The sequence below is a fragment of the Phalacrocorax carbo genome, chromosome 18 (assembly GCF_963921805.1).
Source record: "Phalacrocorax carbo chromosome 18, bPhaCar2.1, whole genome shotgun sequence".
Lineage (NCBI taxonomy): Eukaryota > Metazoa > Chordata > Aves > Suliformes > Phalacrocoracidae > Phalacrocorax > Phalacrocorax carbo.
Window position 1 is genome coordinate 6,488,352 of NC_087530.1, and position 26,644 is coordinate 6,514,995.

Below are 26,644 nucleotides of genomic sequence, written 5' to 3' on the forward strand. Positions count from 1 at the left end.
CGCGGGTCTGTTGCGTCATCGCCGCGCGACGCGCCCGGGGCGGAGTTGGGGAGGGGAACGGGGGAAGGTGGCGGCCGCGGCGGAGCGCTGCAAGCGGCGCCATGCCGGCCAAGAAGTCCTTCCGCCGGCGGAGGGAGGACTCCGAGGAGGAGGAGGAGGACGAGCAGGTCGCCGAGGAGGTCAGGTGGGTGGGGGGGCGGCGGAGAGCCCGGCTGGGCCCACCGGGGCGGGCGGGGACGGGACCCCGCGTTACTCCGGCGGCGTCGTGTCCGATCGCGTCACGCCATCGTGTCGTTCTATCGCCACATACCGCTGTCGCGTTACAGCATGGCGTCACATCGCTTCGTCACGTCCCACCGCTGTATTACGGCTTCGTCGCGTCACACCCCGCCGTCGCGTTGCCGCGTTACGTTGTCTCCCGTTGTGACGTCTTACCGTCGTTACCTCGCGTCCCGTCGCAGGCGCCCGAGCGGAGCTCGCTCTCCGCCGCGATGGGGGGGTCGCCAGCCGGGTAGGGGGCCGGGCCGGGGGCGGGGGGGGTCCGGACCGGGAGGGGGGCGTCTGTCCCGGGCCCCCCCGGCCCGGCCCGCGGCGCGCGGTCTCTAACGTTTGCTTCGCTCCCGCGTCTGCCTTTCGGACGCTGGCACTCGCAGACGGCCCGGTTTGTTTTCAGATCCCTGCGTTGCAAGCAAGATCTCTCCCGTTACTGTTTTATCGCAGAAAAATACTTCATGATGGGTGGTTCGTCGCAGATATTGAAAGACATGCATAATTAGGAAAAGGCCAAACATCCAAAGAATTGAAGAATGTGTGTCAGTCTATATATAGAGGCTCGATGTTTAAATTTACCATCTTCTGAGTCCCTCATGCACTGACGTACCTTGACAACCATTCAGCTTGAGAGCTTGAGAGCTGCTGCTAATTTTGCTGTAAATCGAGTGCTTTGTTAGTTCCCCCTTCTCCTGAGAAGTGACCGTGTTATTTTATTAGCTAGTGTCAGTTGATGAGGGAGTAAAGGCACCCGCATTACCTCGTCCTCCTTGGTGACCCTTTTTTACTGCGTAGAGAATGTTGTCTGGGGATCTTAATGGGCTAAAACCAGCGATCTTTGGCTCATTCTTCCTGTATTGGTTCTTATTAAAGCCTTTCAACATTTGAGTGCTTCTCTCCTCAACGGAGGGAGGACATGCCGAAGGGACATATCCAGCAGGTGCCACGCGATTTTTTTCTGATAGCTTAAATAAATGGAATTGCTTAAATAAGGTAAAACAGAAAATATTTACCTAATCTGTAATCATAAAAGTGGATGCCAATACACAGAAGTTTAAGGCAAAGTCTGTCTATGAGATGCAGTGTTAACTGCAGAAAACCAAATCAGGTTAATTAATTAAAACCAAAGCATCAAGTATTAAGTCAAATGTTTTTTCTTCAGGTTAAAAGTTGAGGAAGCCAAAGAAGTTCAGAGCCTCAGAAAGCGTCCCAATGGGGTGAGGTAAGGGACGTAACACCCAGATGTGCACGGATGTGTTTCGTCCGACGGTGTCATGTAACAGCAAATTTCTCTCTTGTCATGTGCCTCCTTTCAGTAGAAACGTTACGTGTCAGATAGTGCCCAAACCATGTTCGTGATAGAGGAGTTTCCACATGAGGGTGGAAAAGCGGGGGGTTTGGTATGGGCCCACAGCGTCTGTAGGGTGTGCAAAGTCTGCTCTGTGTCCCAGCCATGAAGAAAAAGATGAAGATTGGGATGTACCGTGAAATGTATTTTCACCAAAGTACTTTCGTCCTGTGCACATGGGTTAAATTGGACACTTTCACACCTCCTCCATCATAACTCCCCTCTCATCTAGCGCTGCTGATGAGCGAGTTGAAATGTGCACCAGCAATGAACTGTGTTCCTTGTTTTGGTGACTTGCTGTAAGGCACTGGAATCTGCCTTAACTTCTCGTCTCCCCAAACCAGTAATAGTTCCTCTATCCAGGTGGAGGGATTAGGAAGATTGACAATTTAGTGTTAATACAGTGTATGAGATCATCTGCTGGATTTAGAGGAGGACAAAGAAATGCAGTATTATCGGTAATACATTTCCTTTCACTGAATTTAATTTACTTTTTTTTTACCTGCTTTATTAGCGCTGTAGCTCTGCTTGTGGGAGAGAAGTTGCAAGAGGAAGCAACACTTGTGGTAAGTGCTAAACGCTTCCACACCTCAGCGCTAAGATGTAATGATGTGAAAACATCAGCGTGGTCCAGCCGATCACTGCAGGAGTCTGGCCTGGGGGAGGACTGATGTCACTGCTCAATACTTAAATGTTTCCTGTGGTTTTATCCAGACTAGCATTAAACTAGAGGAAAGCTTCAGGTTTTCTCATTATTTCTTATTTTACAGGATGACCCATTTAAGATAAAATCTGGGGGAATGGTGGACATGAAGAAGCTGAAAGAAAGAGGCAAGGACAGGTGGGTGCGTATGAGCTCTTAAGATCTCTCCCTGGACTAGTGTTAGGTGACAGCTAGTAATGAAGGAACCAGATGTTGTGTTGCTTTGAAGAGTTTAACATCAAACAGTTTGACCAGTTACTGTTACCCTAAATTGTCAAGTTAGTTTTTTAAAAACAAAACATCCCCCCCCCCAAAAAAACCACCTGTAAACATGTGGTTTCCATCTAGGATTAATGAAGAAGAAGATCTAAACTTGGGAACTTCCTTCTCAGCTGAAACCAACAGGCGGGATGAAGATGCTGACATGTAAGTTGCGCTGCATTGTGTGGGATGCTGAGCTCGGGGTTGAGCGTCCCCTCACAATTTATTTTTTTCTGTCTTGGATTCTGAGTAGTCCCAGAAGGTTTTCCCAGTTCTCACTGAAACTTTCACTTGCCGTTTCACCTTCTGGCTGCCAGGCTTGAGAAGGCTTTTTCATGGACAAAAGTCACAGAATCCCAGGTTGGAAGGGACCTCAGGGATCATCTAGACCAACCTTTCTAGGAGGAGCGCAGCCTAGACAAGATGGCCCAGCACCCTGTCCAGACTCTTGAAGGTGTCCAATGTGGCCGAGTCAACCCCTTCCCTGGGGAGATTATTCCAATGGTGACTGTCCTCACTGTGAAAAATTTCCCTCTTGTGTCCAATTGGAATCTCCCCAAGAGCAACTTGTGTCCATTCCCCCTTGTCCCCTCCATGTAACTCCTTGTGAAAAGGGAGTCTCCATCTTCTTTGTAACTACCCCTTAAGTACTGGTGCACGGTGATGAGATCCCCTCTGAGCCTCCTTTTCTCAAGGCTGAACAAACCCAGCTGTCCCAGCCTATCCTCGTATGGCAGCTTCCCAGTCCTTTGATCATCTTGGTGGCCCTTCTGTGGGCCCCTTCCAGCCTCTCCACATCTTTTCTGTATAGCAGGGTCCAGAACTGCACACAGTGCTCCAGGTGTGGCCTGATAAGCGCTGAGTAGAGCAGGATGACGACTTCTTTATCTCTGCTGGCGATGTCCTTTTTGATGCAACCCAGCATCCTGTTGGCCTTCTTGGCTGCAGCAGCACACTGTTCGTTCATGTTGAGCTTTCTGTCCACCAGGACCCCCAGGTCCCTTTCCACAGAGCTGCTCTCCAGCCAGGTGCATCCCAGTCTGTGCTGCATTCCCGGATTATGTTTTCCCAGGTGCAAGACCTTACACTTGTCCTTGTTGAACTTCATAAGGTTCTTGTTAGCCCACTCTTCCAGCCTATCCAGATCTCCCTGCAGAGCAGCTCTCCCTTCTGGAGTGTCTACTTCCCCACTCAATTTGGTGTCATCTGCAAACTTCATCAGGCTACACTTGATCCTGTTATCCAGATCATTTATGAAGATGTTGAATAACATTGGGCCCAATATTGATCCCTGGGGGACCCCACTTGCGACAGGTCACCAGTTTGAAGAAGAGCTATTTACCACCACCCTTTGGGTGCAGCCCGTGAGCCAATTCCCCGCCCGCTGCACAGACCACTTGTCCAGGCCATAACGCATCAATTTCTCCAGGAACAGGCCGGGGGGGGCAGTATCAAAAGCCTTGGAGAAGTCCAGATAGGCAGTGTCCACTGCCCGCCCCATGCCAACCCGGCAAGTCACTTTGTCGTAGAAGGCCACCAGGTTTGTCAAGCATGATCTGCCCTTAGTGAAGCCACGTTGGCTTTTCCCAATCACGTACTTCATTTGACTTGTGTTGGCCCCCAGGAGGATTCGTTCCATAACTTTCCCAGGGATTGAAGTAAGACTGATGGGCCTATAGTTACGCAGATCCTCCCTCACGCCCTTCTTGTAGATAGGGGTAACATTTGCCTTCCTCCAGTCCTCTGGGACATCCCCTGTTCTCCAAAACTTCTCAAAGATTATGGAGAGTGGCCTCGCAATGATGTCAGCCAGCTCTGTCAACACCCTCGGGTAGATGGCTGTCATGATCCACTGTTGGGTTGAACAGTTTGGCAGAGGTTAAACCCCCTTGCTTTCCAACCAACCTCAGATAATTCTGGGTGGTTGGGGGCAGCTGGGCTTAACTTCTGATTAACTCAAATGTTTTATTGTGACTAGGTTCCTTTTGCATTCTTGGAAACAGAATTAAGAGTTAAAATGGAGTCAAGTGCCAAGTCACTTTATTTGGCCAACAGCAAGTACGCAAGAGCAAGGGAGAGAAAGAGAGAAAAAATGAGAAAGGGAAAGAGAGTTGTGACAGCTACCATCGTGAATCTGTGTATCTTCAAATATGGTACAGCGAATATTCCAGAACACTCCTCGTGACCTCCGCTGGTTTCCCCTTTTAACAGTGTTGTCCTCTTGCATGGTCAGTAACTGTTCTGCGTACCCACGCCTCCCGCTCGGTGGTGGGGCGCATGCCCAGTACCGTCACTAGAGGGTGCTCAAAAGTTCTGGAGGGTCTGGGCCCCCCTCACCGCCCATATGTTGTCAGTCGACCCTGGGCCGGCACATGCGCAGAGGACATGCTCCGAGACAACAGGACGCACACATTCCTGTAGGTTAGAACTGACTGGGCTGCCCTGGTGATTAAACTGCCCTGCTCAGTTGCCATGGTGATGAGGCTTCGGTAGTTAAACTGTCCTGCCAACAATGTTCAGACAAGTTTCTCGTCCCTTACAGTGGCGTCAGGGCCCATCGATTTGTAGGGGTCAAGCTCCTGTAATAATTCACGTTCTAACTCTTCCTTCACTGATGGTGGGTCTATGTTTGGAATGACCAGGAATTTTGTTCCCAAAGCCTGGGACCCAACAGTGTTGGTAAAGACAAAGGTGAAGAAAGTGTTGAGAACCTCTGCCTTTTCAGCGTCTTTGGTGACTGACTCTCCTTTTTTGTTTAACAGTGGGCCTGTGTTTTTCCTTCTGTTTCTGCTTGTGATTGACATACCTGAAGAACCTTTTCTTTTTATTTTTGACATGTACAGCCAGTTTCAATTCAAGCTGGGCTTTTGCTTTTCACAGCTGCATCTCTGCACACTCTGGCGATGCCCTTGTAGCTCTCAGTGGATAATTCTCCACTTCTCCATCTCTGGTATTGTTCTCTTTTGGATTTAAGTAGACCCAGGAGCTCATGGTTGAGCCAGGGGGGCCTCTTGCTCCGCTTACTTCCCTTTCCTTTAGAGGGGGTAAACTGGTTTTGTGCTTCCAAGAGAGAGTTCTTGAAGAACTCCCAGCATTCACTAGCTCCTTTATCTTCCATGGAAGCATTCCCTGGAATCCATCCCAACTGTGCTCTGAGCAAGCTGAAGCTTGCTCTTCTAAAATCTAGAACCCAGGTGCCAGCCAGCTAGCTTGGCATTAAATACAAGGGGAGCTTTCCCTGATGGTTGTGAAAGAGCTTGGAGGATCTGATTGTTTCTCAGACAATTGCGTCTTACAGTTGATGTTAGCTGAGTTGTTTTGGAGAGGTTATTCTTTCCTCTCTCCTAGCTATCGAGATAGTGATGCAGCTGTGCTCAGCAGTGCTGGGACAGAGTACAGAAAACAACTAAATACTGTGGGTCCCTCGTGTGCTGCTGTTTAGGATGAAGTACATTGAGACTGAGCTGAAGAAGAGAAAGGGAATTGTGGAGAACGAGGAGCAGAAGGTGAAGCTTAAGAATGCCGAGGACTCTCTGTACGAGCTGCCAGAGAACATCCGTGTCTCCTCCGCCAAGAAGACTGAGGAGATGCTGTCCAACCAGATGCTGAGTGGCATTCCTGAAGTGGATCTAGGAATCGAGTATGTGGTTCACAGATCTGTTGGTTACAGCCTATGACTATCCCCAAAATCCATCCTCTTAGCACTTCTATGCCTAATACCCTTTTAAAAATATGAATGTTTTTTTCTTTGGGTGTTTTTCTTTCCTAGCGCAAAAATAAAAAACATCATCTCAACTGAAGAGGCCAAGGCCAAGCTGCTGGCAGAGCAGCAGAACAAAAAGAAAGACAGCGAAACTTCCTTTGTTCCCACCAACATGGCTGTTAATTACGTCCAGCACAACAGATGTAAGTCTCACATAGCTCTCCTGACCGAGGTGTGGCCCTCTCCTCTGCTGAAGAAAAGCACTAGCTGGGACAGAGTCTGAAGCAGGAGAAATTAGTTCGTGTATCAGCACAAGCAGCTGTCTGATTCCTTTTTCTGGATGCTAATATAGACCCCATCTGGCTTGGTCTTCTATCCGTCAGCAAGGACAGGGGTGTATTACTCATGGCTTGACTTTCTGCTCTTAAACTCCCAGCTGACACTGCCTCATAAATTTCAAGAGTTTAAGTTGTGTGTTGAGCGTGTGCTGGAAATGCTTGCCTTGTCTGCGATTATAAATGATGGTTTATAATTGAGAGAGTCCATTTTGTAGGCTGCCAAAGCAGACAGGTGGTCAAGCAAACACAGATCTTACCAGACAGGAGATGGGAATTAATTTCCGGGAGAGCCTGTCATACCACAGCCATCTGGAGGAAAGGCAGCCTTCTGCTGTGTCTAACCATGCTTACAGGGGTGATGTGGAGTCAGATTTGTGTGTTCTGAAGGAAATGAAGAGTCTTTAGGCCACTTCTGATGAAATAGTGCTACTGAAACTTGCTGTCTCCCATCTTGTGTGTATTAATTATCCATAGAAACCAATTACAAGAATGCTTTTTCTGAGGTTCTGTTGTTTCTGCTAAAGATCAGTTGTAACAAATGCCATAGAAATGCATCTGTCTGAATAACGCTACTCCAGATAGTAGTCCTTGTCTGATGATTTCCTTCTTTCAGTTTATCATGAGGAGCTAAATGCACCAGTGCGAAGGAACAAAGAAGAGCCAAAGCCCCGTCCACTGAGAGTGGGGGATACGGAGAGGCCAGAACCTGAGCGTAAGTTCCTAATCTGAAATGTCATAAGGAGACTCTTGTGGCCTGAAGATTGAAGGTTACAGCTTGGAGACTGAAACTCTTCAGGGGTCTTGCACAGAGAAATCACAGAATCACAGAATGGTAGAGGTTGGAAGGGACCTCTGGAGATCATCTTGTCCAACCCCCCTGCTTGAGCAGGTACCCCTAGAGATGAGTGCACAGGACCGCACCAGGCAGGTTTTGAACGTCTGCAAAATGACCTAGCTCTTCTTATCTTCTCTTCTCCGGGTGCCCTGAGTGGGGAAACGGAGCAATCTAAGTCCATGAGAGGCTATTGCACTTGATGTACCACTACTAGGTCACACATGAAGCCCTCTGGATGGAGAATCTCTTTAGAGATGCCCAAGGGTGGGGTGGCAAAGCTGGCTGACAGCTGTTTGATGAAAGCTGGAACAGCAAGGGGGTGCAAGGTTGGGGAGCATTGATAGCTGAAGCGATAACCTTTCACATAGCAAGGAGCTATATAAGGGAAGTGGTGGCATTAAGGAGATGTCTCCTGTGAAAGGACAGGGAAATAATATTTCCTTCTCTTACTTTTGAAGGGTCTCCTCCAAGTCGCAAACGTCCACTCAATGAAAAAGCAACAGATGATTATCACTATGAGAAATTCAAGAAGATGAATAGGCGATACTGATGAACATGGACCGAAGCCTGCGCAGTTCTTATTTTCCGCTAATAAAGGATTTTGTGTCAATGACCTGAAACGGAGTTGAGGAGAGTCACTGCCTTCGCAATGCTGGTGTTACCTACAAAGCTTTACTTGTGATCTTGTAGTGAATCAGTTTGCAGGTGATTGTGAACTCTTTGGTTGGTAAAATCTTGTATATAACTTATTTTCAGTTATAAAACTTGTTTTATAAGAACACGAGCTTTCATGGTTGGCATTTTTTTAGTGAAGAAACAAACTTGCTTTTACAGATTCTTCCACCCTCCTAAAAAATTTGAAAAAAGAGATCTTTTAAAAGCAGCAGTGCTGTTTGCCTTGTAAATACAAAGGGAAGGTTTAAAGCTGGTCTGCTTGAATGTAACTTTGTAAGAGACTTCTTGTTTGTTCCCAAGGGCCTTTGCTGTGCAGAGGGTGTAAGGCTGAGATGCTGCAGTGGTATGTCCAGAGCCACTGCTCCTCAGCCTGGCTTGCAGGTGCTCCGGGAGAAACCAGTGTTGGCTGTGCCTGGTGCTGCCTCGCTGGGTCTGTTGTCAGTGCAAGAAACGACAGCAGACTTGCAGCACCAGGGATTTTATATCATGTGCCATGTTGGTTTGTATCTTTTTCCTGCTGTGAGTTTATTACTGTAGCAGTTCACTGCATTTTATTTTAGCTGTGAAGAATAAAACTGGATCAGTTTGTAATTGCTGAATTGGAGGAAAATATCATTTTCAGCTCTTGGCACAGGGTTGATATGGCAGCTGGTGAAGAAGACAGAGGCCCTGCAGCTGGTGTCAGCCACATCTTCCCAGGGGATGTGTGGGAACTTGAAGCCAAGATGTAGAACTTGACAACAATAAAAGTGTTTTTAAGTGATGGTAAATTACATTTTTCCTTCTGGGATACATGCCAATAGTTTCCAGGTGCTGGTGGTAATGATGGCCAGCGTGTCCAGTGGCTGTGCAAATGTCCATGTCCCATCACTCAGGAGTGGAAACTCCAGGGAGGGGTGGGGGATAGGCCCAGATTTTGCAGTTATTTTTTTTCTTTCAGAAAAGGGGAAATGTCTCTGGGCCAGGTAAATGTGCGAGTTTGTCTCTGAGCTTGTGCCCCCGTGCAGGTCTGGGGTAGCACCTGCCTTGAATACCTGCGAACACGGCACCGCTAGCCTAAGGTCGGAGCGGGAGCGCGGTATTTAATCAAGCTTACCACACGAGGCCGCCATTTAGCTAAGTGATTACCGCGGCCCCGCGGGTGTCCATCCAACATGGCGGCCGCCCTCAGCGCCAGCCCCGCCCCTGCCCGCACCCAAGATGGTGGTGGCGGAAGCGGCGTTGCGGGACGGAAGCGGCGGCGGAGCGGCGGCGCCGGGCGGGCCATGAAGCTGCGGCGGGGCGCGCTGCGGGCGGCCCTGGGGCTGGCGCTGCTGCCGCTCCTCAGGCCAGCGAGCGCCGTGGAGCCTATCAGCCTGGGGTTGGCCATCGCGGGCGCCGCCGCTTCGGCTCTTACCGGCTTCATCTCCTACCCGCGGCTCTACTGCTACTTCAGGGAGTGCTGTCTCCAGCGGCACGACCAGCGCGCCGCCGCCGGTGCGGGGCCGGGGCGGGATGAGGGGACATCGCGGGAGTGGCAGGAGGGCGTTGCGGGGTGCGGAGGCCCCGGGAGCCGGGCAGGGCCTGTGGGGCCTCCCGTGAGGCCTGCGTGGGCCGCCGGGCGTTTGCCCCTGGCCCGGGGCTGGCCGCCCTCACGGCGGGGCGGGTGCGGGACCCTCCTCGAAGGAGGTAGGAAGCGGCGGGACCGCGCGCCCGCCTCCCTCCGCTCTGGTGACGGTGTGGTCTCTCCATCCAGCTCTGCAGGAGAATTTGGACAAGAAGCTGTTTGGGCAGCACCTGGTGAGCAAGGTGGTTGTAAAGGCCGTGAAGGGCTTCTTAAGCAACACCAACGCCAAAAAGCCTCTCGCCCTTTCCTTGCACGGGTGGACTGGAACAGGCAAAAACTTTGTCAGTAAGATAGTCGCTGAAAGTATTTATAAAAGAGGTCTGCAGAGTAAATATGTCCATCAGTTCGTGGCAACTTTGCACTTTCCTCACTCTCACAGCATCAATCTCTACAAGGTAAGAGTGTGCTGTGGAACACGTGGCGGTGCTGCTGTATTGAATTATAAATGTTACGGCACGATTGGTACTAGAAACTTAGATGTTGTTTTATGCAGTAAAATGTAGCCTGTGCCAGTTTTGGAATCTTCTGTACAGGACTGGCAAAATCCTAGCATCCATCAGGACTGGTTTTCCTGTGAATGTAAAGTTTATTGCAAGTGTTTGGAGCCTCAGTTTAGGGAAGAATGATACGGTTAATTTCCATTCTACACTTTGCTTAAGAAATGTGATTGACTTAAGAATAAGCATGATTCAGCAGGTTTCTGTGGCTAGGTGATGTGTTGGTGGGCACTTCAAAAAAACCTAATAGTTCATGACTGTTAGAGCTGAAGTTTGCTCTCTGAGGCATGGGTGTACTTTTCAGTTTTACTGCGCACTGAGCAGGTTATCTAGTTCTTCTGTGCATCCATTTCCTAGCTGTAAAACAAAATCACAAAATATTCTGTTATCAAAAAGATACAGATTAATGTATTCGGAACTGTTCTGCGAGTTTGCAAAGTGTCAGCGCAGTTCTGTAGGCAGGTGGATATCGCATGGAGCGGTAGCTCAGATGCATGTTCTCTGTGTTTTGGTGGTTTTTTTTTGTTCTAGTTAACTTTACCAACAGAGTTTGAGCACCGCTGTCTTTTGTAGTACTGAATGCTTATATTCAGTTTGTATCTGTTAAAAATGGGAACGGGCTGGTCTACAAACCTATTTTCTAAATGGAGGAAATAATCTGTTTCCTCTTTTACAACTTACTTTTTCCCCTTCTTGCAACTGAGCTGTTTTAAAATAAAATGGATCCTTTTCTGCTTTTGTTTAGAGGTGAATACACTCAGGAAACTTGCTGCCTAAGGCAGTAGGAGGAACTATTGCTTCTTATCCATAATACACCCAATGCTGCCTTCCTGTGCTGCCTATGCAGTTCAGGGACCGAGTCAACAGTGGATAAAAAAAAATGATGAATCGTTGAAAACGGTCAGAACAGTAACTTCTCATTCATCTGCCAGCAGAGCAACGCCTTTTTTTCCCAATTACTTCATTATTGATCTTAAGTGTAACTCTTAAGTGAGAGAATCTTTAAATACAATAAAGCATTAGACCCTCTGAACAATATTGTATTTTAAGAAGGGCTTGTAATTGTCTTCATTTAACTTCTGAATGATTAATGCACAGGGCTGAGAATTGAATTCTGTTTCTACTTCTGCCAGTTACTGCAGGTGCAATTTCTCACTCATGCTGCTCAGGTAGCAAATTTAATATTGTTCATAGGTTTGACACCTAAGGACACCAAAGTGCTGCCAAAAGTAATCATCTTACTTGTCAGGGCTTTACGTTGTGTTGCTGTTCCTTGGTGGTACCCATCCTTTGTTCTACTGTGCATTTTCATTTTTGCTAGGTTTACAGGAATATCTTTCTCACAAGGAAATTTCCTGTTTGGCCCATCCTGTCTCTTGGTGTCTTAAAATTTTAACCAGTGTGAGATTTCGTTGAAGTTTTATTTACAGCTTTTAACCATGTTTTAGCCAAGAAGCTAAAGCTATTGAAATGACTCTTTCAGGACAAAGGTCAATAAGCAGAAATGCTGTTTTCTGCCTTTTCAACACAAACTCTTTCAGCAGCTTTTATTTTTATGCCACTCAGGACCAGTTGCAGTCATGGATTCGGGGAAATGTGAGCATCTGTCCTAGATCACTCTTCATATTTGATGAAATGGATAAAATGCATGCAGGACTCATTGACTCCATCAAGCCATTCCTGGACTACTATGAGTTTCTGGATGGGGTGTCTTACCGACAAGCCATCTTCATATTCCTCAGGTAAGAAGTAGCTTCTTGGGTTTGCTGGTCTGTACACTCAGTGCCTTTTAAAACTACCTCCAGCTTCAATCTTTGTTTTCTCTTTACTTAGCAATGCAGGAGCTGAAAAGATAACAGAGGTGGCACTGGATTTCTGGAGAAATGGGAGGACAAGGGAAGATATACAGCTCGTAGATATCCAAAATGCGCTGTCTGTGTCTGTCTTCAATAACAAAAATAGTGAGTAAAACTCTGATTGCTTTTGAGGTGGTAGAAGTTCCACAAAAGGGGTGGGCTGCATTTAGCTGTAAAAATGCAGCTATGGTTTCTACTTGATGTGGCCTCCAGTTTTCAGCTAGCAAGGAGCCACGATGCAGTTTTGGGGCCTACTGTTGGCTCTTGAGATGAAATGAAGGTTAAGGAGCTATGTGTGCACCTTGGCTACCAGCATGTTTGCTGTCTGTTGGATTGCATGTGTTGGGGGAAGTCTATGCTGTGCATTTATTGACATACTAATGGGCTAAAGGGAAAGCAAAAGAGAAATCCTGACAGTAAGGCTAGGTATTGCAGTAGCTGAAAAATCTTTAAGAAATAAAATGTTTTATTATGGGGAAGCTGCTTCCTTGGCCCCCAGCCTGCTTAGCCTGTCTTGCTCAATCTGTTAAAAGCCTTCAGGCAGCTATTTAGGAGCAACAAGCTGATGTGCCAGCCCTGCTGTCCAGTGCTTCCAAGGTTTCCTCACACAGGACTTCTCGTGAAAAGGGATTTTAACATAATTATGCTCTGAAATAGGCATTGGAAACAAACTTACTGTACTTCTTAAAAGGTTAGATGCAAGCTCCAAAAAAAAGGAACAAGAAAGTTGCTCTGGAAGAGCTGATAAGAGAGAGAAAATCTGTTCTCTAGGTGAGAGGGGAAGGTACGAGACTAGCACCTGGGGAGCTTGGCTTAAATGCATCCAGCCAGAATTCATTCATTCAGCTCCAATGGACCACATTCAGGTGTCTGTCCAAAATATTACGCACAAAGTACCATGAGAAGGGGCTTGTATTTAGAGTTACTTGTGCGTTATAGGGCCCTAAAAACCCAGGTGAATTCCTACTGGTATGTAGCAGAGGGCTATGATGTGCCTCTTGCTCCTGTTCAACCATGGTAGTGTTTAACTAGAGGAGTATTAACAAACCCCTTCTCTTTCCCTTTGTAGGTGGATTTTGGCACAGCACCTTGATTGATAGAAACCTCATTGACTACTTTGTTCCCTTCCTGCCTCTGGAATACAAACATGTGAAAATGTGCGTGAGGGTTGAAATTGAATCACGTGGCTATACTATGGATGAAGACATTTTAACCAGAATAGCTAATGAGATGACCTACTTCCCCAGAGAGGAGAGAATTTATTCAGATAAAGGATGTAAAACTGTGGATGCAAAGCTGGATTATTACTATGACTTCTAACGCTTTATTGCTACAACCTGCAAAGAAGCAAATTTAACTTAATCACAAAGTGGACAACCGGAGACATTTCATTTTTAAGCACTTTTTAAAGAAAGAAACATTTTTTAAACTGGTGTGTAAATAAGCAGCAGTACCTCATTCGGTCACTAGTCATGGCTCCTAAATATTTCAGCCTTGTGTTGTCAAGGTAAGAACAAACAGATTTGTGAATGTGGGGGTCTGTGTCTGACGGTGCCAAAGACTCCTCTTGGAACGTGCATTGATCGTCAGAACCATTTGGCAGACTGTTGGCATGTATAGAAGGACTGAGACTATGACCTAATTTTAATTGGATTTTGGTTTGTTGTGGATGATCTCTAGACAATATTGAGAATTTTAATCAATGTTGCTATGTCTGTGAAAACCTTCATTGGGCTTGCGTGTGACTATTCATAGAACTGCATTAAAAGTAGGATATGTGTTTCTTCTCCATGAGCAGGTTGGCTCTGGTAAAGATAAGGGGGGGGGATTCTGTAATTAAAAAAAAAATCCAGTGTATTCTATCCAACATCATGCAGCACCATTGTCTTTCTCGAAACAGTGGTATAATTTGGTCTCCTGCATGTCAAACCAAGAATATGAACTCTTTGGTGTGAATAGCATTTGGGTGGCAGACTTAATATTAAAAGGAAGTGAGTTAAAATCCTTAACTGCCACATCAGTGTAGTTGGTTCCTATCTCTGCGTTTTTTTTAATGTATAAATTTGCCCACAGCATGCTCTTCCAGGAGTGATCTGAGGAGGGAAAAAAGTGTGCTGACTGGTGAGTCAGCTTCACAGAAAGGATGTAATTTAATGGGAAACACGTCAGGTTAAATTTTACACCAAGAAAATGGAAAAGAGGTTTCTAGTCTTCAACTGTACGTGGAATTCAGGGGCCAGCTTGCAGGGTTTCCCCTTTTCCATCTTCTTGCAATGCTGTATGCCGCTGAGGCAGGGATGAAGACAGATCCAAATGCATTTGGAAAAAGAAAATGTGAAATGTGTCAACTGAAGTTACCGTGAAGAGTGTCAGACTTATTTCTGAATGTAAGCACTGCAGAGGCTTTTTTTCACTCCAGTTTCTGTTCAAAATAAACTTTTCTCATCGGAAACATATTTTTTAGCTACCTTCTGGTGTTCTTTGCATGGAGTGATTTGATGTTAATTTTGCACAAACGTACTACTTGTTGAGAGTTTCTGGCTTCAGCGTCCAGCTGTGCGTACAAGTATTTCCCCTCTCAAGTTGAAAGGGGAATAGATATGAGGAGATGTGACTTTCTGCTGCCTCGTGAAAGGGAAACAAAGTTTGGAGTGGAAACTGCACTTCTAGATAGTTGGTACTAATTACGCTTGCATGGTTTTTATAGAGGCAGGCTTTCTAGATGTAAGCATGCTCAACAGTATCGTAAGGACAAACTTGTCTTCTAGAGACTAGTTAAAACCCTGCTTCTCATCTCCTCCCACTGTGGCACCGCTGACTGAACACCCTGCAGGCTCTGATGGAAGCCACCCATGTTTTCAGTGGCAGCATCTTGACATTTTCTCTACAAGGGGGGGAAAAAGAGCCAGTGAGACTTCAGCTGTCCAGTTCTGTTCTGAATTTGTGTAATATACAAATTATATTTGCTGAAAAATACTGGAAATTGAGTACTTTGAACTTGGGTACCTGTTTCTTTGACCTCCTGATGACAGCAAATGACTGGCTAATGGAAGAAAGCAGATGAGAAAATGACAAACTCTTACTACTGTCTGATACCTTCTCCTCAAAATAAAGAGCTCAGCCAAGCCGTACAGTGGCTCTTCCAGCAACACACTCTTAGTTCTACTTTGTACATCATTGCAACATCAATACTCCTGCTCTTGAAAACAGCAGACCTGGCTAGGGGCATCTCCTGCATCTGGGTGAAGGAAATGCTGTGCCTTAAATCACTGCCAGATTTGATCCTTCTGATCCTGTTGCTGTTCCTTGCCTTTAGACTGTGTGGTTTCAAAGCTGAGATCCTCACTCTTTCTTGCTGTGACTGGGTAACTTTTGTGATTATTCTTTTTAATGTCACTTGAAATCAGATCAGACAACTTAAAGGAAAATGTCAAATGGGGGGAAAGGTCTAATTCACCAAAGAAACAATCTGTTGGCCAGGTGAGAGCAGCCGAGCCGTTGCTGAGGCTGAATTTTGTTTGTTCTTACCAAAGTCCAGTACAAGCAACTGCCCCTTTAATTCAACCTTCTTCTGCAGGGAACATTCCAAGATCTCATCCTGTGCTCATAAAATTAGAGGCTGTGTTAAAATACAGCAATGTATTAAGTGCTGCTTTTAATAGAAAGAGGCAGCCTGGCCTTAGAGATCCGTCTGCCTGATGCCCTGGGCCAAACAGCCAAGCTGCCGTGTGTGCAGGCGTAGTGCAAAGTCCTGGTGAACAAGACAGTGTACGCTTCCCGTGTATGCTCTGTAATGAGTTTCCTTGTGCATCCTTACAGCACAACACATGGCTCACAACAGCGTGAAGAACTGACTGTTCAGAGAGTGCGAGTCGTTGCCAACAGCTGTAGCTCACTTCAATTAGGCCCTTATTTACACACCGGCTTTTTTTCAGTGCCAGAGAGGCTGCAGAGGCTCTGGCCCACAGAGATACGATGAAAGCCCGTAGTCCTATGGTGCCTTTGCCAACTAGAGGAAAGGTGAAGAGCTGCCTTGAATGACAGCTTTCTGGATACAGCACAGAGAGGAGGAATAGTTAGACAAGCTACCTGAGGCTTATTTGGCCTGCAGTGCCTGGCAGTGTGGTAGGAGATACCTGTTAATAACTATAAAGCAGAGACTAAAAAGGCTTTTTCATAGGTGTTTGTTTCTACTGAGCTGTATTTAACTGCTGAATGCCTTACTGTGCAGTTGGATGACTCCATGTGTTTCAATATCAACAGGCTACTTAATCTGCTTATCTATTGCTATAAACACATTTTTAAGAATAAAGGAACTTAACAGAAAGCTGCAGCACAGCTGGTTAAAAACTGCATAAACTAGTACTCTCCTGCAGCTGAAAATGACTAAAACAAGAGAGAAAAGTGGCTTGAGATTTATTCTAACTGCAGTACAGTAGTAATATTTAGTGTTTTGAAATTGCAAAGTATTTTGTATTTGGACTAACTGAAACTGGACGCAGCATTTACACCTAAGTCAGTTAACAGGCAAAACATTATACACGAAAAGCAACAGTCCAATGTCCCAAGGTTAATAACTAGCTAGCGTTTGGCTCTGGAGATTACATCAACATGAACAGTTGCCAACATTTGACAAATTCCACGCGGGGTTGTAAAAGGCAATTGACACTTTTAATTTAGAGCTTAACTCAAATGCTAAGATCTGTGTTGTAATTTGAATTAACATAACAGTGTTAAAAGTTTTGGATCGCATCTTAAAGTAAGTTTAAGTACAAGTGAGGGAGTAGATGCTGTGGCACAAAAATAGCCCAATCCTTCATACCAGTTTAAAAAACACACTACAATCAACAAAGCAATAGGCACTTGTCTTGCACTACAGTATTTGAGCCACAAGTGAGGGATGATGAAAGAGTTAAAGCTTGCAACAGTTTTAAACCCCAGCCTTACCAAGTGGGTGAAGGTTAAATCATCTTTCTCAGCTTCCTAACTCATTCCTCAACCTTCCACGCATTCATTCTTTAATGTTAAAGGCTACTCTAAAACATACTTATCTAGTGAGGTACAGGGTGGTTAATTGCTCCCATTTACCAGACTCCCTTCTCTGTGATTCGCTAGGAAGAGCTTTGTATTGCTGTTGCCTACACTTCAGTATAAAAATGCACTATTAAAAATAACTTCTGCCATAAAAGTGTCTTCTAAGCAAGGTGAGAGCAACATTACCTGCTCCTAGGCTATTGGGAAGGACTACAAAAGATCCGGCAGACTTCAGGCCCAGGACCCCGCGTGCAGATTAACCTGACAAGCTGTAACAGTCAAATTGTCATGAGAGATTTTTCCAATTAAGAACAGACAACTGGCCTAGTATGTTGTAACAGTCAAATCTCTCAGGTGGGTCCCTCTCTTAGGAAGACCTGGAGTTACCACACAAACCCTCTTAGCCCCCTTAGTTAGAAGAATATAAGCTTTCTTTTACAATTTCTTTTTTGCCAAAGAAGCAGAGGGGCAAGCAGTTACTTCCCACATACGCCCTTTCTCTACTATTTAGTAACTGGTTTCCCTGAGCTTATCATGACTCTCCATATTACTGTAGCAGGAGATGCAATATGATGCCACAGCTCAGACAAACTCTGATCATGTTCTTCTGTTGCTGAATAGCTGATACTTGTCTGTAGAAGCCACAACAGCATCAATGCGCTGTGAAGGATAGGAAGCTTTCCATCATACCGTCTTCTTACTGCAGTGCATCAAGTTATTTACTCTTGCAGACATGATCATAGTCCTGAACACACCAAATGTCCCTTTATTTCACTTGTCCATGAACAAGATCGTGTACAGGGAAGGGAATATGACTGCCTGGAAGAATTCCTCCATTCTCCTTTGCTCTAGTTCTTGTGGAAAGAAGAATTAAATATTTAATAATCCTAGCACTTGGAAGAATAGAGCAGGAGAGGCTGTTTCCAGTGCTGTGTGTCGTTCAGAAATTCTCTGTAGGTTAAAAGAAAAATAAAGGGGGCAACATTTGGATACCACCTAGTTCAGGGATGAATAGTGGGACGTTAAGGTTAAAAAAAAACAATAAAAAGCCCACACAGTATTTTCACCATATGCTCTACAACAGTAAAAAAAAGCTGAAGTGCAAATACACAGATTTCCAAAAGCTCTGAAAGGGCTTTAGGGAACTGAAGGGTAATCAGCCCTTGGCCTTCGTGTATCTCATCACATCTTCGTGAATATCCAGCTTGGCCTGTACAGTCTTGCAGCCTTTATCAGAGTAGATTTTCTGCTCTTTTGGGAAGAATGTCATCTCATTGGCCACTGCTTGAACAACCTGCTCATCGACAGCATAGCCACGGGCTGTCATTTCAGCTCTGATGCACATCTTCACGTGCCTGTGCTCCAGGGGCAGGAAGGGAATAAAGTAGTCAATGAGGTTCCTCTCGATGAGGCTGCTGTGCCACAGACCACCTGGAGGAGTTGGGGGAAAGGAAAAAGCAGGGCAGGGTCAAGAGATGAACCCCGTCTTATGAAGTACTTCCCATTTTCTGGGGAAAGTGACTTACTATTCTTGTTGTTGAAGACTCCTACGGACAGCATGGGCTCCAGGTCTTTCAGCTGAATCTCTTCCCTGTGCTTTCCACTTGTCCAGAAGTCAAGAGCTGCTTTATTAATTAAGTCACCACCTGCATTACTGTTCGTAATAGAGGAAATGTACAGTGAATACAGACACAACTGAACCAGAATTTTTTTTAGTCAGTTACACGTGTTGTTAATCTTCTTGATGTCATAAGCCAAAATTTAGGCAAAGTCTCCAGTTCTCTAAATAGCCATCAGTGTGTGGTGGGTTGACCCTGGCCAGCAGCCAAGCACCTACACAGCTGCTTGCTCCCTCCCTCCCGCCTCAGCGTGATGGAAGGAGAAAATAGGAAGAACAAAAGTGAGACTGGTGGGTCAAGATAAAGACAGTTTAATAGGTAATGAAAAGAGGAGGAAAAAAACCCAAGGAAGGCTAAGGAAATAATTCACCACCCCCACGGTCAGTCTCCAAAGAACCATCGCCTTGGAAGCTGAACTCCCCCTTCTTTCTCGGCTGAGCATGACATTACATGGTATTGAGTACTCCCCTGGCCAGCTCAGGTCAGCTGTCCCAGCTGCATCCCCTCCCATCCTTTCCAACACAGAAAAAAGCAAAAAGCCTTGAGGCTTTGCAAGCAAAGAGGCAAAACATTGGTGTGTTATCAAAACTGTTTTAGGCACAAATCCAAAACACAGCAACAAACAGGCTGCTGTGGAGACAGTTAAGTCTATCCCAGCCAGACCCAGTACAAAGTGCACCCATGCCAGAGACGTTCCCCAAAATGTGAACTCTCATATGATCTGTGCTCTGGGCCAGGCTCGTGGGCTCAGCACGCTGCTCCACTACAGCCACAGGCCACGCGAGAGCTCACAGCGCTCCCCTCTCTCTTTACAGAGATGGTCTTTGCTCCAGAGCGGTTCTTTCACTGTTCCTTGAATGAGGCCCCATAGGAACATCATTATCATCATAAACACAGATTTATCTCAGTATCTCAAAATGACTGAAACAGATGCTACAGACCTGAGGAAGATGAAGATGGCTTGTGTGTAGGACACCCCATCAACCTGCTCGTAATAGTCTAAGAACGGCTTGATGGCATCGATGAGACCTGGGTGCATTTTGTCCATCTCATCAAAAATGAAGACAGAGCGGGGACAGGCACTGACATTGCCCCGAATCCAGTTCTGTAGCTGTTCCTGGAACAAGAGGTTGAAAAACACTGAAAAACTCGGTCTCTTGGGGCTGCACTGCAAAATATTTCTATGTGACAGGCTCCAGGGACATCCTTTCACTGGTTATACCTTTTTTCTTGAAGAGAGGAAAATAAACACTGTGACTGATCCTTTTAACATGTGACACTGAATTTAAATGTGAATTCTTTCCCTGCTCACAGATGAGAGACTTTGTCATTCTTTCTGCTTAGTGTATGGATAAGGCACAAAAATGAGGCTGAGATGGGAGGTCTTGGAGAATAGAAAGCTGCTTTTTGTTTGCTTGAAAAAGAAAAATAATCAGTGTCTCCTCTTTCATACAGAAACCAAATCTACCATAACATCAGTTTTGGGTACCTTCAAACATTAAAGTGTGAAGATCAGAATTCTGCATTGTCAAGGAATGCAATCACCAGGATTAGAGCAACAACCACCTTGGAAGCCAACCCCCCCCACGTTTTTTCCTTCTCCTACCCCAGTTTTTATTGCTGTGCATGACAGCATATGTTATGGAATATCCCTGTGGCCAACTGAGGGCAGCTGTCCCAGCTGTGCCCCCTCCCAATCTCTTGCCCACCCCAGCCTGCCCACTGTGAGCAGGGAAAAAAAAAACGAAAAAAGCAAGTTTTGAGGCTGTGTGAGCACTGTTCAGTACCAGCCAAAACACTGGTGTGTTATCAGCGCTGGTTTAGCCACAGAAGCAAAACACGGCGCTGCAGGTGCTGCTAGGGAGGTTACCTCCATCCCAGCCAACCAGTAAGTGCAGTTTTACCGATGGGATTCTCCCCTAACAGCAAGGACTGCAGAAATCAGCAGATGGCATCAGTGAGAGGACAGCACTAAGCAATGATCCTCAGGATATGTTGGCACTTAGGTGCCTTTGGCTTTCACTTTTTGAATGTATTTCCCCCTCCACCTCTCCCAAGCGCCAACTTTGAAGTACCCAGCTGTACACCTCCAGTTGTCACGTATCTGGGGGACTTGTGCAGCACAAACAGCTGAGCCCCCATACTAGGGGGTTCAGGGAGTTGGGGTAGCTGGACTGTGTCCTTCCTCACCTTGTAGACCCTGAGCTGGTCATGGTGGGGGAAGTGCAGGGTGGCCAGGAAGAGATGGACGAACTTGCTGCGCAGGCCGGCGGGGTGGACGTGCTCCGCCAGGATCTGGCTGAGGAAGTTCTTGCCGGTGCCGGCCCAGCCATGGAGCGAAAGTGTCAGCGGCTTCTTGGGACTCGGGTTGTTGCTGAAGCCCGTCACTGCCTTCAGCACCACATCCTTGGCCAGGTGCTGCCCGAAGAGCTTGGCGTTCAGCTGCACCTTCAGTGCTGCGGGAAGACGGACAGCTCAGCATCACACGGCCACCAAGAGCTGCTGGCCACCAGCCACACACCGGGTGAGCTCAGCGTGGCCACCGATGGGTGTTGGTCACCAGCCGCACACCAGGCGAGCTCGGCGTGGCCACTGATGCAGGTGCTGGTCACCAGCCACGCACCGGGCAAGCTCGGCTCGGCTACTGATGGGTGTCAGTTATTGGCCACGCACTGGGCGAGCTCGGCACGGCTACTGATGGGTGTCAGTTACTGGCCACGCACCGGGCGAGCTCGGCACGGCTACTGATGGGTGTCAGTTACTGGCCACGCACCGGGCGAGCTCGGCACGGCTACTGATGGGTGTCAGTTACTGGCCACGCACTGGGCGAGCTCGGCTCGGCTACTGATGGGTGTCAGTTATTGGCCACGCACTGGGCGAGCTCGGCTGGGCCACTGCGAGGCACGGTCTCGGGAGGGCATGGCCACTGCCTGGCACACCGGGGGCTGTCCCGGGAGGTGACCGGTTACCGGCCGAGCTCCGGGGCAGGGCTGGAGAGCCCCGCGCGGCCCGGCGACCCCCGCCACCCCCCCGCCGTACCCTCGGCGTCGAGGCGTTTCGCGGCGCTGGGGCAGCACTCCACGTAGTTGCAGTAGAACCTGGGGTGGGACAAGTAGCCGGTGAGGGCCGAGGCGACACCGATGGCCAGGCCCACGCTGAGCGGCTCCAGCGCCGCCAGCCCCGGCAGCAGCAGCCAGAGCAGCCCGACCGACCGCAGCATGGCGGCTCCACGCCCGGGCCCGCTTCCGCCCGCCTCCGGCTGCGGCCGGGCGAACTCCCGCCCCGCCCCGCCCGTACCCGCCGCCGCCATCTTTGTGAAGGGCACGGACGGTGTTCACTGCCCTGCTGATGATGTCAGTGGGCCGTGACGTACCGGGGGAGTGGGGGGCATGACGCTAGGGGTGCTGCGTGACGGCATTTGCAGCCGTGGGCAGCGAGGTGGAGAGGCGAGGGCGGAGGGTCGGGGCGTCCTCACCCCCTCCATTGCCCCGTGGCAAGCTGGGCGCCCTCACTCCCCTCAGAGCGACCCAGGCCCGTCCCTGCGGTCACCCCTCAGAGTGACACAGGTCCCATCCCTGACATCACCCATCAGAGCGACCCAGGCCCCAACCTCTGCCACCGTCCCTCCCCTCCGCCCCACCACCCCATGCCATAAACATAGGCCTCGTCTCCCTTTTTCCGCACTGGCGGCAGCTGGGGCCGACGCACCAGCACGGCAGTCGGGAGCACAGCACCAAGCGAGGGCGGTTGCGTTGGACCAAGCAAACCGCGGAGGAGCTGCCCATGGCCTGCAGGAGAAATGGTCTGGGGACGTGGCACGGTGATAAGGAAGGCTTTTCTGCCTCTTCATTTCCCGATCAGCGGCACTGGCGCGCAGCATTCTCCAAAGCAAGCGGTTTGCCAGGGTGGGGTAGCCGCATCGCTGTGAGGCAGCAGTGCCGCGCCGATGGGCTGCTGAACCCGGACACTGACGGATAATCTGGGAAACTCAGTCTCCTCTTTTGTGCTTGGGTTTCCATGCCTGTAAGGCAGGAACAGTGGTGCGGATCTCCTGTGTGATTTCTGTGAGATACGCAAGTGACAGCCAGTATGAAACAGACTGATGCTATTACCAAGAATTTTATTTATTAATAGGTTTTATTAATTTGGGCAATGCTAGGACTTAAGGTACAAACACTCTTGCCAGAAAAGTGGGAGATTTTCCTCTTCAAAATTCTTCCGCTTAGGAGTGTTTCTTTGGCAAGGAGTTACTGGTTCTTCCACCTGCTGTGGTCTTGTAACCAGAAGCCACGGCATTTGGCCCTGTAGTGCCTAGATGATCAGAGTCACTCTGGAGGCTACAGTCTTGCAGCCTTTGCTGGAGTACAGTCGTTCTTCGCTGGGGTAGTCAATCATTTCTGAGGCAACCTTGGTGACGAGTTCTTCATCCTCAGGATGCCCTTGTGCGCGCAGCTCCTCCCGGACACACTCTCTCACATGTTTGCATTCAAGAGGAAGGAAAGGGACGAAATAATCAATCAGGTTCTTCTGGATCAGTTGACTCTGAAAGAAACCACCTGGAAAAGAGAATAGGGAGCTTTACTATCAGAGTGCTGCGGAAGCCACTGTGTTTGCTGCACGCTTCATGGATCATTTTGCAGAAGACATCAGGAGTCCTGGGACTGCACCTGAACCCAAAGGTACTCACTGTTTCTCATCCTGAGAATTTCCTCTGAGAGCACAGACTGGAGCTTATTCACAGAAATGTCTTCTCTTCTCTTCAGCCTTCTCCAGTAATCAAGAGCAATCTTTGTTATCTTATCTCCGCCTGCATTGCTGTGAGGAAAGAGATTCACTGGCTCATTAGAGCTGTATCTTTGCCATCTTCATTGGTCAGACCTAGGCAGTAGTTTAAGTCACTCTGTGAGAATCTGCACTGGGGTGGAGGTGACATGTCCCTACGCGTGGATGTTGCCCAGAGATGGGATGTGACAAGGACCACACTGTCTCCCAAATGACAGAATGTCTAATGGGATGAGCACTCCTCTGGCACAGAGGCTTGAACTACTGCATTTTTCACTGCAGCAGAGCAGGGGGACTGGTCATACTGCCAGGGGTTGCTGAGAGGCTCTCTAACAAACTGCTACTTGCTGTGGTAATTTCTACCTCAAGCTGAAATAGGGAGTTGGCCGTGTGTTTGAAAGTAAAGGCTAGTTGAGAGATACACCAACCCAAAGCTTAGGGTTAGGGCTTGCTTCAGTCGTGTCATGTGAAAAGAGCTGGGATGGCCCTCAGCAAAAGGATTTCCCAGGAATAATACCTGGAGGAGTTGTGCTCCCTTGATATAGATCAAGTGGCCTTCAATAGGTGAGTTCCCCCCTCTTTGCATCTGAAGAGCCCCCTAGGGGAGTCCCACCCCACTTATAAAGAACCTTCTGCCTAACAGTGGTCTAAATGAGCTGGAGAACTGGAGAGCTGGAGAAAACATATTTACTGACTACTGTGGAAGTGGCAGCTCCAGTACTTTTGGAAGCCACCATAGACACTTGTCTATATTCCGTTCACTGGAGGAACGGGAGCCTTTTCAGTCCTGGGAGAGCTCACTTCTGTTTATAGCATTGAATAGCTCAGATCTGGCTGACACGATGGCTGGGCATGTTCATTGATAACATGCTGTAAAGACAGACAGCAAGGGACCTTGAGCTGCTCAGCCATGCTGCAGGCAGCTGCAAACCTATTAGCAATTGTTACTCCCATTGTCTCTGCAGATTCTGTGGGACTGTAATTCCCTTTTTGCCTCTGGCTCCCCTTACTTCAGAAACAGGAAGATCGCCTTGCCATAATAAACACCATCAGTCTCTTCACGATAGCCAAGGAATGGCATGATAGAGTCTATCAAGCCATGTGGCATCTGGTCCATTTCAGAGAAGATAAAAAGGGACCTTGGACAGGCACTGACATTGCCCCGAATCCAATTCTGCAGCTGCTCCTGTAAGAAGAGGCAAAATTACCTGGGATTTGCACTCACAATTGCAGATAAATTGAAGAAAGTGAGATAAAGCTGAAAGTACCTTATAGAGATTGACATGTGAAAGGTGTGGGAAATGCAGCACTGTGCTGAAGTGGTGCACAAACCTCCTTCTTCGTATATTAAGCCGATAGAGGTTCTCTGCAATGATACTGCTGACTAACGATTTGCCTGTTCCAGTCCAGCCATGGAAGGACATCACCAGAGGCTTCCTGGGCTGTTCAGAGTATGTATTTCTGCTCAGAGCATTCAGAACTGTCTGGACAGCAAGATGCTGGCCAAAGACTTTTTTCTCCAAATCCATCTTTAGGGCTGAAGGAAGGAGGGGAGAGAACAGTCAGAAAATGCCATATTATTCCTTCCTTTGTGTTTTTTTTTATGGTTGCAGCTGAATAGTCATCAGGGAGAACAAATGTTTGCTGCCCTCTGGCCATGACAAGTTTGTGAATCGGCAGAGAATCCACCTGAGGAGCAGACTTATGAATCAGACTCTTGATGGCATTTATGGGAAACAAGAGGTTTGTATGAGATAGGCAGGAGTCCCAGCGGTATTGTGGCTACTGCCTTCTATAAAGTCCTGGGATGGGATCTAAGGTATTTGCAGAGACTTGTTTGCTGCATGTGCTAAAATCTCATGATCTGTTTTTGTGGCATCTAGCACACCTTGCATTTATAGAAGAATGTGCTTCTGTTGCTATATCAAGTTCTCTTAAAAAAGTAACACAACTGGTGTTTCAGTGGCTAAAGTACTGGTAAACAGCCTGTTTGTAAGGAGCCAAATCTGGAGCGGGTGGGAAGTGACATACTGCAAGTACCTGAAGGCACACAGGTCTCCAACAGTTGAGGATTTTTTTGAAATCTGCATTCCAGCTCTGAAATGAGGCAATATTTTGTAATCCCATGACAAAGGGAAGGGGGATTTCCAGGTGGCAGGATCAGAAGTTATGGTTAAAAGGCTGCGTAAGCTCTCTTTCAGACCATGCACTAGTTTCCCATAGGCAGGGTGAAAAAACCCTTTCTTCCCTTTTTATTGAGGACTGACAGCCTCGTCTCAGGGAAGTGAAGCAGCATGTTCTGAATCTAGACCTACCACTAATTGCTTCTCATTTGACCTGTATTACAGGCAACCACTGACTGGGGTGTGGGATACCACTGGGGTGTCCGTCTTAAGATGTCTGATTATTTCATTAGCCTTGAATTCACCTCCAGAATTTTGCCTGCTTCTGCCAATATAAACCAAAACACCAGCAAAGAAAATGCTCCAGTACTGCTGTGAGAAGCAGGGTACATGACCACTTGTGGGATAAACAATATTACATTAGTACAGACTTTGCCTTCTAAAGCCACTGTGGGTGGTAACCCTTATCTTTCCACAACCACCCCAAAGGAGGCTGACATTAAAAAGGAAACCCTCACCACCCCTGGGAAGGATCATCAGCTGGTCCCACTGACAACTTGGCTCAAGGTGCCCTTGCTACTGCCTTACCTGATAAGTTCAGTGTGTCCTTCATATTGCAGCACTCCAGGAGGCTGCATTTGAGCCAGGAGTGAGGGGAGAGGAGCTGCCAAGCGATGGCAGCACCGCCCATGAAGACTGAAGTGCTGAAAGGGTCCAAAGCTGGCGTCAAGGTGGGCGCAAGAATAAAGAATACAGCAGCTTTCAGAAGCTTCATGGTGTGAACTGAAAGTCAGCCTGGCTCAGCAGGAAAAGAAAGCAAAACAGAAATTTCAGAACAACTTCCTGGAGTGCGGGGCCTGAGGCTGTTCAAGAGAATGGAAGCCAAGCCTCCTGTAAGCTGAAGGTGTTGATGAGTTAACAGACTTATCACACTGCTTCATGAGAACTGAAGGTGTTGTGAGCAGGGTATCACCACATGGATGAGTGAGAATTT

At 47.6% G+C, this 26,644-nt stretch overlaps 4 protein-coding genes across 5 annotated transcripts; 2 read left to right on the forward strand and 2 right to left on the reverse strand.

Moving 5' to 3' along the window:
• The first annotated feature begins 29 nt into the window (after positions 1-29).
• C18H9orf78 (chromosome 18 C9orf78 homolog) lies at positions 30-8,724 on the forward strand. Of its 2 annotated transcripts, XM_064468996.1 has the most exons (10): positions 36-179; positions 327-511; positions 1,433-1,492; positions 2,133-2,184; positions 2,389-2,459; positions 2,670-2,747; positions 6,025-6,222; positions 6,352-6,488; positions 7,237-7,335; positions 7,917-8,724. In XM_064468996.1, exons 1-10 carry the CDS (start codon positions 102-104, stop codon positions 8,006-8,008), a joined length of 1,050 nt encoding a protein of 349 aa, XP_064325066.1. In that variant the 5' UTR covers positions 36-101; the 3' UTR covers positions 8,009-8,724. The 2 variants fall into 2 exon arrangements, with proteins under 2 accessions (XP_064325067.1, XP_064325066.1); XM_064468997.1 differs by lacking the exon at positions 327-511 and having other exon boundaries at positions 30-184.
• A 609-nt stretch (positions 8,725-9,333) lies between these two features.
• On the forward strand, positions 9,334-14,548 carry LOC104040207 (torsin-1A). The gene is made up of 5 exons (XM_064468998.1): positions 9,334-9,609; positions 9,869-10,134; positions 11,803-11,978; positions 12,070-12,197; positions 13,162-14,548. The coding sequence occupies exons 1-5, from the start codon at positions 9,399-9,401 to the stop codon at positions 13,410-13,412; spliced, it is 1,032 nt and encodes a 343-aa protein (XP_064325068.1). The 5' UTR covers positions 9,334-9,398; the 3' UTR covers positions 13,413-14,548.
• A 1,943-nt stretch (positions 14,549-16,491) lies between these two features.
• Positions 16,492-22,008, reverse strand: TOR1B (torsin family 1 member B). The gene is made up of 5 exons (XM_064468999.1): positions 21,785-22,008; positions 20,936-21,201; positions 19,687-19,862; positions 18,653-18,780; positions 16,492-18,557 (listed from the first exon to the last, which is right to left on the reverse strand). Exons 1-5 carry the CDS (start codon positions 21,963-21,965, stop codon positions 18,283-18,285), a joined length of 1,026 nt encoding a protein of 341 aa, XP_064325069.1. The 5' UTR covers positions 21,966-22,008; the 3' UTR covers positions 16,492-18,282.
• Positions 22,009-22,855: 847 nt separating this feature from the next.
• On the reverse strand, positions 22,856-26,444 carry LOC104040544 (torsin-1A). The gene is made up of 5 exons (XM_064469001.1): positions 26,239-26,444; positions 24,796-25,064; positions 24,538-24,713; positions 23,433-23,560; positions 22,856-23,301 (listed from the first exon to the last, which is right to left on the reverse strand). Exons 1-5 carry the CDS (start codon positions 26,423-26,425, stop codon positions 23,057-23,059), a joined length of 1,005 nt encoding a protein of 334 aa, XP_064325071.1. The 5' UTR covers positions 26,426-26,444; the 3' UTR covers positions 22,856-23,056.
• Positions 26,445-26,644: the final 200 nt, after the last annotated feature.